This window comes from Carassius gibelio, chromosome A7 (assembly GCF_023724105.1).
Source record: "Carassius gibelio isolate Cgi1373 ecotype wild population from Czech Republic chromosome A7, carGib1.2-hapl.c, whole genome shotgun sequence".
NCBI lineage: Eukaryota > Metazoa > Chordata > Actinopteri > Cypriniformes > Cyprinidae > Carassius > Carassius gibelio.
Genome location: NC_068377.1, coordinates 15,416,225 through 15,427,762, shown reverse-complemented (window position 1 = coordinate 15,427,762; position 11,538 = coordinate 15,416,225). Strand labels below are relative to the sequence as shown.

The 11,538-nt window shown below is 39.7% G+C and overlaps 1 protein-coding gene across 9 annotated transcripts; it reads right to left on the bottom strand.

The window, feature by feature from the left end:
• Nucleotides 1–8,808: 8,808 nt before the first annotated feature.
• LOC128016656 (fibroin heavy chain-like) lies at nt 8,809–11,313 on the bottom strand. 9 transcript variants are annotated; one of them, XM_052601325.1, is made up of 5 exons: nt 11,090–11,313; nt 10,872–10,952; nt 10,432–10,631; nt 9,291–10,263; nt 8,809–9,212 (listed from the first exon to the last, which is right to left on the bottom strand). In XM_052601325.1, exons 1-5 carry the CDS (start codon nt 11,169–11,171, stop codon nt 8,986–8,988), a joined length of 1,563 nt encoding a protein of 520 aa, XP_052457285.1. In that variant the 5' UTR covers nt 11,172–11,313; the 3' UTR covers nt 8,809–8,985. The 9 variants fall into 9 exon arrangements, with proteins under 9 accessions (XP_052457285.1, XP_052457287.1, XP_052457289.1 ...); XM_052601327.1 differs by having other exon boundaries at nt 8,809–9,164; XM_052601329.1 differs by having other exon boundaries at nt 8,809–9,278; nt 9,423–10,263; nt 11,090–11,311.
• Between the last annotated feature and the right edge of the window lie 225 nt (nt 11,314–11,538).

The following is an 11,538-nucleotide window of genomic DNA, read 5'->3' as shown; positions in this document are numbered from 1 at the left end:
TTCTTAATTTAAATATTAATTAAAACATCTTTCGTATCAACATATGATAAACCATAACTTTCTAATCTTTGTGATTGGTAACATTTTTAAAGAAGTATCTTATGCTTCCATTTATTTGATTCAAATATACAATGAAAACAGTAATATTGTGAAATACTACAATTCAAAATAACTGTTTTGTTTTTTATTACTGTAATGTCAAAGATTATATATATATATATATATATATATATATAATATAATATATATATATATATAAAACATTTTTAATTTTAATATATATTAATCATTTTTTTTGGCACTCATTACTCCAGACTCCAGTGTCACATGATCATTCAGAATTTTTTTTAATATGTTAATTTGGTGTTCAATAATTCTTCTTCTTATAAAATATTTGTGCTGCTTAACTGCTTAATTGAACATTCAACATTTAGGCTTCATGGCAGAAATGAAGTATTTAAAATAATTAATATATAACGTAAACATTTTACTTTTAGAGCAAATTTCTATGCTAACAATAATAATAATAATAATAATAATAATAATAATAATAATAATAATAATAATAATAGTTTTATATTTTTATTAAAGTGAATAAATGCCATAAAATCATTTCACTTTTGTATTAATAAAGAAAAACTTTATCTAACTCAATTCAAATGCCCTATTCACAAGTGCATTTGCCTCCCATGACTAATTTATTCTACCAATGAAAGTGTCTGATAATAGTTATTAAGATTAAAAAGAGTTGTACGCTGCCTGTCATTTAATCTTAACACGGTGACTACCATAAAGGGGAACCAAATTAAAACAGTTTTATCTAGGCTACTATGACTGGTGTTGTCATCTCATATAAGAGTACATCATTTGACAAAAATACCATTAATATCCTAAGGTGGAATAAAATAACTTTGCACATTAGAGTAATTTTTATCAGAAGAGTGAGAAGCACTACAAACTTCAAAGTCTCTCATTTTTTAAACTTGGCAAATAGACAGGCAAAAAGAAATCTGACTTTACCAAACACCTGAAGAATTTGCGAAATGCTTTTTTGATATAGTCATATAAATTTTGTTATCAGTTTTGTCTGACAGCACCATGAGCTCTGGTTCCATCTTATCACTTCAAAGGCATTTACTAGAGATGGTTTAAAGTCAAGACCACAATGTCAGATCAAATACGGTTAATGATGTTTGGATGTTATGGAGTGCAGCACTTAGCTGATGTATGAAGAAACTGATGTACATTTGTATATGTGTGTGTGTGTATGCACATATGAAAGGCTGTAAGGCTTGATTCTGAAGAGTCTGAGAGAAAATAAATCCTTGTGCTTCCTCGCTCCCCCCCTTTCACTCACTTTGTAGTTGAGAGCACCTTTGCAGCCCAGACACTAGATACTCAAGTGTTCTTATGAACCTCAAAGAGAAGGACAGACGTAAAAGGGATTTTGTGAGAGTGACTGATCGAAAGAGAAAAATAGAAAGAGCTCAAGGTGAATGGCTTGAGAATACATGTTGAGTGGCTTAGGCAAAAAGAAAGAGAGAGAGAGGGGGAGAGAGAGAGAGAGAGAGAGAGAGAGAGAGAGAGAGACTTTTTGACTTTTAGTTTTTCTTTATTTTAACAATTATAACATTACCAATAAAACAGTATTTACAAAATACATAAATTTACATCAATATACAAAAAATCTCATACATTCATGTGTAAATTTCCATCTTCTAAATCACATAAAACAGCATTCAAAGCCCAAGTTTGTTTAAAAGCATCAAGATCTCCAACCATTTTATAGTATGTGAACTCAACAGTAAGCCGGGCAGATAACAGTCCTTTTAAAGTCATGTTAACATCAGTAGAAACACCCCCATTCATCCTTTCTTTCCTTGTTAGCCATATAGCTAACTTTGCTTGACCATATAAAAAATTAATTAAGACATCAGTTTTTCTATTTTGATATTTATACTTCGGGCCATAAATAAACCCGTTTAAAGTAAATTCAAAATTCAAATTCTTACTCCAATCTTCCAACAATAAAAACATTGGCTTCAATCTTTCACACTGCAAAAATAAATGATACATATCTTCATGTTCAAAACAAAAAGGACATTCATCCCTTACAGTTGGATCAATATGTGCCCTGTGTCTATTAGTAGCTATTATCCCGTGTATTATACGCCACTGGAGATCACCGGTTCTCTTATCAATAGGACGTTTATATAGAGTCCTCCAACTACCTTTAGGTGATCCATCTAACCCATCTATCCCTTGCCATTTAGAGTCTAAAACATCTTTTAAAGACTCATAATGCATTACTTTTACACAAGTATAATACATCGCTCTCTTTCCTATATCAGCAAACAAATTAAGCTCTGGAGTTTTAAAACTCAACAGCTTTCCTTCATCTCCTGCCCTTGTCTCCACAGCTGCACTTACCCCTAAATTTGGAAATTCAACCATCTCATTAATATATTGTGGTTTTGTTTCCTCGTCTTTCAATAACTCTGTAAATGTTGATGGTATTACAGATAAGAATTCAGTCCTTAATCTTTCAGCAACACGAAGTGATTTAATGCCAAGCTTTGCTGCCATATCCTTTGAACACATCCATTCACTCTTAGTCCACAGATGAGAAACTTTTATGAACTGGGCCTTCACCATAGCAGCTTGCATTGAATGAGAGTCCAAGATGTTTATAGGTAAAGCAGGATTATAAAGAAGAGGTTCTTCTTTGATCCATGATCCTCTTACAATTCCTTCTTCTCGTACAACTTTCAAAGCATTCCATGATTTTAGAACGGACTTATAAAAAGGAGTTATTTCAACTAATACAGTATCATTTAAATTTATTAAAAACAATTGTCGGTCTAAACCCAGTTGTCCTCCTCTCCTCAAAAGACCACAAGCCACATGAGCCCAGCTAACGTCTTTCCCATACAGAAGTCTCTGGGCAGCTTGTAGTCTAAAAGCAGCAATCCTACAGCCAATATCAATTAATCCTTGCCCCCCTTCATTCAGAGGTAGGTAGAGTACAGCAGGTCTCAGCCAGTGCTGACCGGTCCAAAAGAAGTCAACAAGACATTTCTGAATGTCCTTTATGACAGCAGCAGGGGGGTCCAATACAGCCATTTTATGCCACAATGTTGAAGCAACAAGATTATTGACTATCAGGACCCTTCCCCTGTAGGAGAGCTGAGGAATTAACCATTTCCAATTGGATAACCGGAGACGCACTTTTTCCAGTAATCTTTCCCAGTTCTTTTCCTTATAAACCTTAGAACCTAAAAACACTCCTAAAAACTTAAAACCATCTTTTCCCCAAGTGACATTATTTGGCAGCTGTGGGACATTAGATCTTTCTGAACCACACCATAAGGCTTCACTTTTTGTCCAATTTATTTTTGCTGATGATGCTCTTCCATAACATTTAAGATTTTCTAAAACTATTTTAATATCTTCACTGTTTCTAATTATTACAGTTATGTCATCAGCATAAGCGGATAATTTCACATTATTTAAAATATTTGACCCCTCAATGTGTAAACCTGTCAACTGTTCTCTCAATTTACACAATAGTGGTTCAATTACAAGGCTATAGAGTTGCCCTGAAAGAGGGCACCCTTGCCTTATTCCTCTCTTTACTTTAATAGGAACACTCAATCCACCATCAATTTTGACCATACATTCAGCTTCATTATACAATAAATTAACCCATGAGATAAAACCATTTCCAAAACCATAAGCCTTAAGTAAATCAAACAAATAAGCATGTTCAACTCTGTCGAACGCCTTCTCTTGATCAAGAGATATTAAACCCAAATCATAATCCTTGTACATTGCATAATCTATTACATCTCTCATTAAAAAAAGGTTATCTTTAATACATCGCCCCTTTACACAATATGATTGTTCTTTCATGATTAATACACTCATATAATTATTTAATCTATTGGCAATACATTTTGAAAAGATTTTATAATCTATACACATTAATGCAACAGGTCTCCAATTCTTCAAACAATACAAATCACCTTTCTTCGGTAACAAAGACAACACTGCCCTGTTACAACTTTTAGGTAAAGACCCAGTCTGTATTGAACTTAAAAGCATTTCAAAATAATCTTTTCCAATCACATTCCAGAAATGTTTATAAAATTCAGATGGAAACCCATCAAGACCTGGAGCTTTCTCAGATGATAAATCATGTACAGCTTTTGTCACTTCTTGAAAAGTAACTGGTAAATCAATAACCTCCTGTTGTTCAGGCGTCAACTTTTTAAGGCATGAAAATAATTCATCTCTACAATTAAAATCTGTGACATTATCGGCATATAAATCAGAGTAGAAATCAACAGCAATTCTTCTCATTTCATAAGAATCATAGGTAACAACACCATCATCTTTTTTTAAACCAACCATCAATTTTCCTTGATTATTCTTTCGTTCTAAATTGAAGAAGTATTTTGTAGGTCCATCAATGTCCTTCTTTTGGATAAAACGTGCCCTAACAAGGGCAGCTTTCACTTTATCATTCAATAAATTATTCAACTGAAGCTTTTTCTCAGAAAGGGCAGTTTCCAATTGAAGTCCATTCCTCGCCATCATTTTTTCTTCTATGTCAGAAATCTCATTCTCCAAGTCTTGTATTCTGATCTTTAATGTCCTTTTTGAATAAGATGAATATTGCTGACAGAAAACTCTAATTTGCACTTTTCCAATGTCCCACCATTGTTTAATATCACCATAATTTCCTTTTTGCTTTCGCCATATTTCCCAAAACAATTTAAAATTCTCACAAAAAACATTATCTTGTAAAAGCTTATTATTAAAATACCAATACAAACTCCTTTTACTTTCTTTCAACATGACAAAGTCCATTGTTATCATTTTGTGATCTGAAATTATATTTGGAATAATATTAACATTACCCACTCGATTTCTTGAATCGCGAGAAATATAAAAACGATCCAATCTAGCAGCATGAACTCTACCATCTGTGACTTTTACCCAAGTGTATTGTTTAAGCATTGGGTTTTTTATTCTCCAAATATCTTCAAGATTAAAATTTTTTACCATATTAGATAATACACAGACTGATTTCTGGTTAGGTTCTTCAGCATTTCTATCTATATTAAAATTCAAGGTGCAGTTCCAGTCTCCTGCCATTATAATTATATCTCCTAAACTAAGAGTTTTTAAAACACGACCTAATTTCTCGAATAAAAGAACCCTTTCTGTTCCCCCATTAGGAGCATATATATTAACAAAAAGAAAATGAAAATTTTGTATTTCAACTCTTACTAAAAGTAGTCTTCCAGGTTCTATATCATATGTAGATACAATTTTTATTTTTAAAGTTGGATTAAAAAGAATCGCAACTCCTGCACTAACATTAGAGCCGTGACTTAAAACATATTCTCCCTTCCACCACAAACCCCATTCAGACTCGTTACTCACATTACTATGGGTTTCTTGAAGAAAACCTACTGCAATATTCTTAATATTAAAGTATTCTGAAACTAAAGCCTGCTTTTTCCTATCCCTCAAACCATTCACATTAAGAGAACCTATTTTGAGATACTCCATGAAAAAGAAAGAATAGAAAGAAAAGCAGGAAAGAAGAAAAAACACACACAAAAGCACGTATAAAGCCATACTGTCTATTTAGCTTTACCTCGAACTCTTCTTTCATTCACATTCTTTCTATCCTGTCTAATCGTCGTTATGTACTTCTTAAGCCTATAGCGTTTCTGTTGGGATAACACAGTATGATTGTACGTTTTACGTGCCCACACTACAGAAGCAACAAACTTTTCCTTATCAGGGAAGAAATCTCCTATCTCTACCCTTTTCCCTTTAGTCTCATCCAAGAAAGCATTTATCTGTTCCACAGAATACAAATCATCATCAGCTTTATAGAGATCTAACAAATCTGACAAGCTCTCATCATCCTTCATATCATCCTGACTCTGCATCATGACTTCAACATCCTCCTCCTCCTCCTCTATACTCGCGGACAGCTGCCCACTGACGTGTAAGCCTACATCACTATCTACGAACTTCTCTTTTACATGTGCAGTACCATTTACACTGCTACAACTCGGCTTTTCATTGTCAGCGTGCTTTAGGTTACTCACAACGCTCTCACTCACCTCCAATCCATTGTCTTTATTCGTCTCAGCCACAGCCACAGGACCCTCTTCCGAGCCTGATGTTTCCTCTCCTGTCTTCTGATTCACCTCCACATCTTTACACACCAATGTTTCTTCCGTCTCACTTGTCCTAGCTTGGTCCAAAATTTTCTTTTGAGGGCACGAGTCTCTTTTATGGCCGTATTCCCGGCACTCAAAACAGCGTAAACTCTCCGTACTTGCAAAAATCATGTACGAGCTATCACCATCTTTCACCCTAAACGATACATCCAATAATTTATCCGGAGAATTCAGAAACATGAACACGTGTCTCCTAAAAGATATTACATGTTTGAGCGCAAGATTTTTACATCCTAAAGAAACCGCTTTGACCTCACTTACAACTTTTCCGAATCTCGCAAGTTCTCTCACTATGACTTCGTTTTCAATGAACGGAGGGACGTTTGATATAATCACTTTTGTTGCTGGTGCAAACAGCGGAGTGACGGTAATAAAAATTTCTTTCACCCACAGACCATTTTCAATTACCTTATTAACCAACGATTCCGTTTTAAGAAACACAACTACGGCTTTATTCATTCTCGAAGCCGAAACTATATTTTCATAACCTATCTGCTCACCGACCGCCAACAGTACATCCTCAACTGTAGCGTTAGACTCTGGCACACACCTGAAACCATGACGCAGAGATAATGGCGTTCTTCCACCTGTGGACGCCATTCCTAGGCGGACCGTGCAAAAGCACGGCACGCTACTAAATTTAACCCAATATTAAATTTTACACACAGCTAAGTGTACAAAGCAAAAAGAAAAAAGAAAAAAGAAAAAACACATACAGAAAAAAGAAGATAGAAAACACGCACGACAGCAAACCGCTCTCAAACACAAACCCTTCCCAACATCCACTCCAACAGGGGGAGGGGGGGAGAGAGAGAGAGAGAGAGAGAGAGAGAGAGAGAGAGATCAGCAAACATATAATAGGCTTGCAGACGAATTATACTATTCTGGCTTTAGTGGGAGTCTGACAGGAGAGTATGAGGAATAGAGAAAGAAAGAAAGAAAGAAAAAAAGAGAGAGGGAGCGGATAGTATGAGAGTATGAGGAATAGAGAAAGAAAGAAAGAAAAAAAGAGAGAGGGAGCGGATAAAGGAATGGATGTCATTAGCAGCAGGCCGGGTGAAAATATGTCAGTCTCTCAAGTTGGACATGTCACTGGGAGTTTGGAAATTAATCTTCCATCTTCCAGCCTCTACCTGAAGCATAGATATACTGTACTTACATTAGAAGGGACTGATGTACATACACACATACGCAAAGTATATAGAAATCACACTTAAGCAGAGGTACTGTGTCAAATATCTATTTAATTAAAACTATAAGTTAAAGTAAACGACTTATAGATGTTGGACACAAAATAATGGTACTAGATATATACATTTTTACAATTACATATAGCTGTGCTGATAAACATGCAAATAATGTGATATTGCTTTTGTAGAACAGCTTAAAGGACACATATACGCACATATACACTTTACCTTTCAAAAGTTTTGGGTCTGTAAGCTTATATATATATATAAAATATGTTTCCCCTCGACTCAGAATCATGAATTTATTTCCAACACGCAAAACAGGATATAAAAACTTGCATTTGTGAGAAAAATAAAAAAGTCAGAATTGTGAGATAAAATAGGTTGCCTAAATGTTATAGGTTTAAATAGTAGTCAATTTCATGCTGTAACTGCAGGGTTAATACAATATGACCCCTATGAACTGCATATGTGAATATTATGTAGGCCGATTGTTTAAATCTAATTCACGCTTTAAAATCAGTGTAATCATAGCAGGCTTCATCCATAGTCTGTCCATTTAAATGTCTGCGTTTAGCTTCAAATGGCATCTTTGACAACAGTATTCTACAAAAATGATTTGCATTCTGATTCTGACATCAAAACTATGCACAGTATAGAAATAACTACAAATCAAGCTGCAATACCAAACAAGACCACACGGAGATAAACACCACTATACCAGTCGCCTTAACCTGACTGTTTATACACCGATCCATTCCAAATTATTAAACCGAGCGCAAAAATAAAAAACCCTTATTTGTCAAACATGCCGATTTTGAAGGCAGCTTGTCATCAACAGTGACCAGTACTCTGTCAGAGCTAGTGTTATTGCTCATATGTATCTAAACACCACTGACTGCAGCCAACTCCTATAATAGCACACCTCTTCAGTGAGTGTCCATTATAAAACACTTGCCAGACACACGACCATAATCGACTATACCCCCCCATTACAACCATCATCCAGCTGAACTTTACTGGTTTGCTTTATTCAGCTTGTGCAAAAGGCTCATGACACTGATTTATAATGCAGAAGCACAAAAACATGCTCTTCTCCATCACTGGGAGTTTTATTTCAGAATTAATGAGATCCTGACCTCAGGCATCCATAGGCTTGTTTGAGAAGACAAAAAAAAAAACTGTTTGCAGAAGGTGCGGAAAACAGCTGGTGCCATTTGAGCCCCCATGACATGTGGCATATTTTGTGTAAAAATTGTTTAATACTGCAAATGTCCAGGTCTCATGGAGAGGAACTTACACAAAGCACTGGTGCCAGAACTGGGTTATGTTAGAAAGTCAAACACCACAACTTTCAGTCAAGCAATTTTCTTTTTATTTAAGGGAAGGAAGCAGAGATAGTCTTTCTGAAATGTTATAGCAAAAAAGGAAAAATCCTTATGAACATAGCACTGAATTGAAAAGATCTTCTGTACACGTTATGCAAAATTCCAAGAAAAGTTTCAGAGACCACAATTTCCCAGACCACATCACAGACCGCTTCCCTGGCCAACTCCCTGGCCGCTTCCCTGACCAACTCCCTGTCCACTACCAGATCCCTGGCCATAGCCGCTTCCCTGACCGTAGCCGCTTCCCTGACCAACTCCCTGTCCACTACCAGATCCCTGGCCATAGCCACTTCCCTGACCGTAGCCGCTTCCCTGACCAACTCCCTGTCCACTACCAGATCCCTGGCCATAGCCACTTCCCTGACCAACTCCCTGTCCACTACCAGATCCCTGGCCATAGCCACTTCCCTGACCGTAGCCGCTTCCCTGACCAACTCCCTGTCCACTACCAGATCCCTGGCCATAGCCGCTTCCCTGACCAACTCCCTGTCCACTACCAGATCCCTGGCCATAGCCGCTTCCCTGACCGTAGCCGCTTCCCTGACCAACTCCCTGTCCACTACCAGATCCCTGGCCACTACCAGATCCCTGACCGTAGCCGCTTCCCTGACCGTAGCCGCTTCCCTGACCAACTCCCTGTCCACTACCAGATCCCTGGCCATAGCCGCTTCCCTGACCATAGCCGCTTCCCTGACCAACTCCCTGTCCACTACCAGATCCCTGGCCATAGCCACTTCCCTGACCAACTCCCTGTCCACTACCAGATCCCTGGCCATAGCCGCTTCCCTGACCGTAGCCGCTTCCCTGACCAACTCCCTGTCCACTACCAGATCCCTGGCCGTATCCGCTTCCCTGACCGTAGCCGCTTCCCTGACCAACTCCTTGTCCACTACCAGATCCCTGGCCGTAGCCGCTTCCCTGACCGTAGCCGCTTCCCTGACCAACTCCCTGTCCACTACCAGATCCCTGGCCATAGCCGCTTCCCTGACCAACTCCCTGTCCACTACCTGTACCCTGGCCGTGGCCGCTTCCCTGACCGTAGCCACTTCCCTGACCAACACCCTGTCCACTACCAGTTCCCTGGCCGTAGCCGGTTCCCTGGCCAAAACCAGTTCCCTGACCCTGACCACTTCCCTGGCCCTGTCCGTTTCCCTGACCGGCGCCCTGTCCGCTACCCTGACCCTGTCCGGCGCCCTGTCCACTACCCTGACCGGCGCCCTGGCCGCTTCCCTGACCCTGGCCGGCGCCCTGGCCGCTTCCCTGACCCTGGCCGGCGCCCTGGCCGCTTCCCTGACCCTGGCCGGCGCCCTGGCCGCTTCCCTGGCCGGCGCCCTGGCCGCTTCCCAGGCCCTGTCCGCTTCCCTGGCCGGCGCCCTGGCCGCTGCCCTGGCCCTGGCCGCTTCCCTGGCCCTGGCCGCTGCCCTGGCCCTGGCCGCTGCCCTGGCCCTGGCCGCTGCCCTGGCCGCTGCCCTGGCCCTGGCCGCTTCCCTGGCCGCTGCCCTGGCCCTGGCCGCTGCCCTGGCCGCTTCCCTGGCCGCTGCCCTGGCCCTGGCCGCTTCCCTGGCCCTGGCCGGCACCCTGTCCGCTTCCCTGACCCTGGCCGCTTCCCTGTCCGGCGCCCTGACCCGCGTTCTGACAGCTTCCCTGGCCCTGGCCGCTTGGTTCACTGCATCCATGGCCACTGGTTGTTGGGCAACACTTCTGTGTGTCAGGACACTGACCATCATGGACACAGTTTTTAGCAGACAGTGGAATGTTCTTTGGGTCAGGACATTGACCTGGTTTCACTGCATGAACAAAGACAGTCAGCTTTAGTTCATGTGCATGGACTGTATGCCATGTCAAATATAGAGCAAAAGACTTGACAAAGATAATTTTATTCCAAGAATTAGTCCAGTGTATTTTGTGAAGCCATCCGGTGTTTTAAACTACCATTAAAGGAGGAATTCCAATGTACTTTACATGAGAATAACAGAAGGCAAAGTTTATTAAAAAACCCCCAACATCCATTATAAATTGAAACTCACTTGAACCACGACCACCAGAAGAACATCTTTGATGGGGCAGCAAGTCTGTCAGCTTCACCAGCTTGGCAATATGGCTCAAATCTTAACACAAATAACATTTATCTGCTTCAAAAATCGAATCAAGTTTCAAAAATCTACCCATTCCTACATTAAAAAGGCAGAGTAACTTATTTTTTTGTTTCTTCAGGCTGTGTAATGAAGTCAACAGATCATCTCACCTACAGTAGCATCGGTTATGTTCAAGCTCCCAAGCAGACACAATAAAACCGAACCAAACAAGCAATACACTTGAGCTGTCATCCTCCGAGCCTACGATCTCACAATGGTCTCCACTGGAAAATGAATTGGTGTGCCAGAAAGAGCAAACACTGAAGCACACAAAACTAACAAAAATAAATGTGTTGTTGTAACAGCATCCTCTGTAAATGGGGTTTTAAAGATCCAAGGAGATTAGGTCAACTCCAACCCTGATCAAACTCACCTGTCAGTAGCTTTCTATTAATCTGAATGAGAGACCTTGATTAGCTTGTTCAGGTGTGTTTGATTGGGGTTGTATGAGGTGAACACTGCATTTAAACCATTCACGTGTTTGGTGTCTCTCTTATCTGAAGGCTTTTACACTGGACTCGTTTGCTGAGGTCCGAGTGCGATTGTTCCTGGCGCCGTG

Coding starts and splice junctions, on each gene's coding strand:
- LOC128016656 (XM_052601323.1), bottom strand. CDS start 11,171: ATGACAGCTCAAGTGTATTGCTTGTTTGGTTCGGTTTTATTGTGTCTG. Junction 10,953..11,089: donor CATAACCGATGCTACTGTAG/GTGAGATGATCT, acceptor ATTTGTGTTAAG/ATTTGAGCCATATTGCCAAG. Junction 10,632..10,871: donor TTCTGGTGGTCGTGGTTCAA/GTGAGTTTCAAT, acceptor TTGTTCATGCAG/TGAAACCAGGTCAATGTCCT.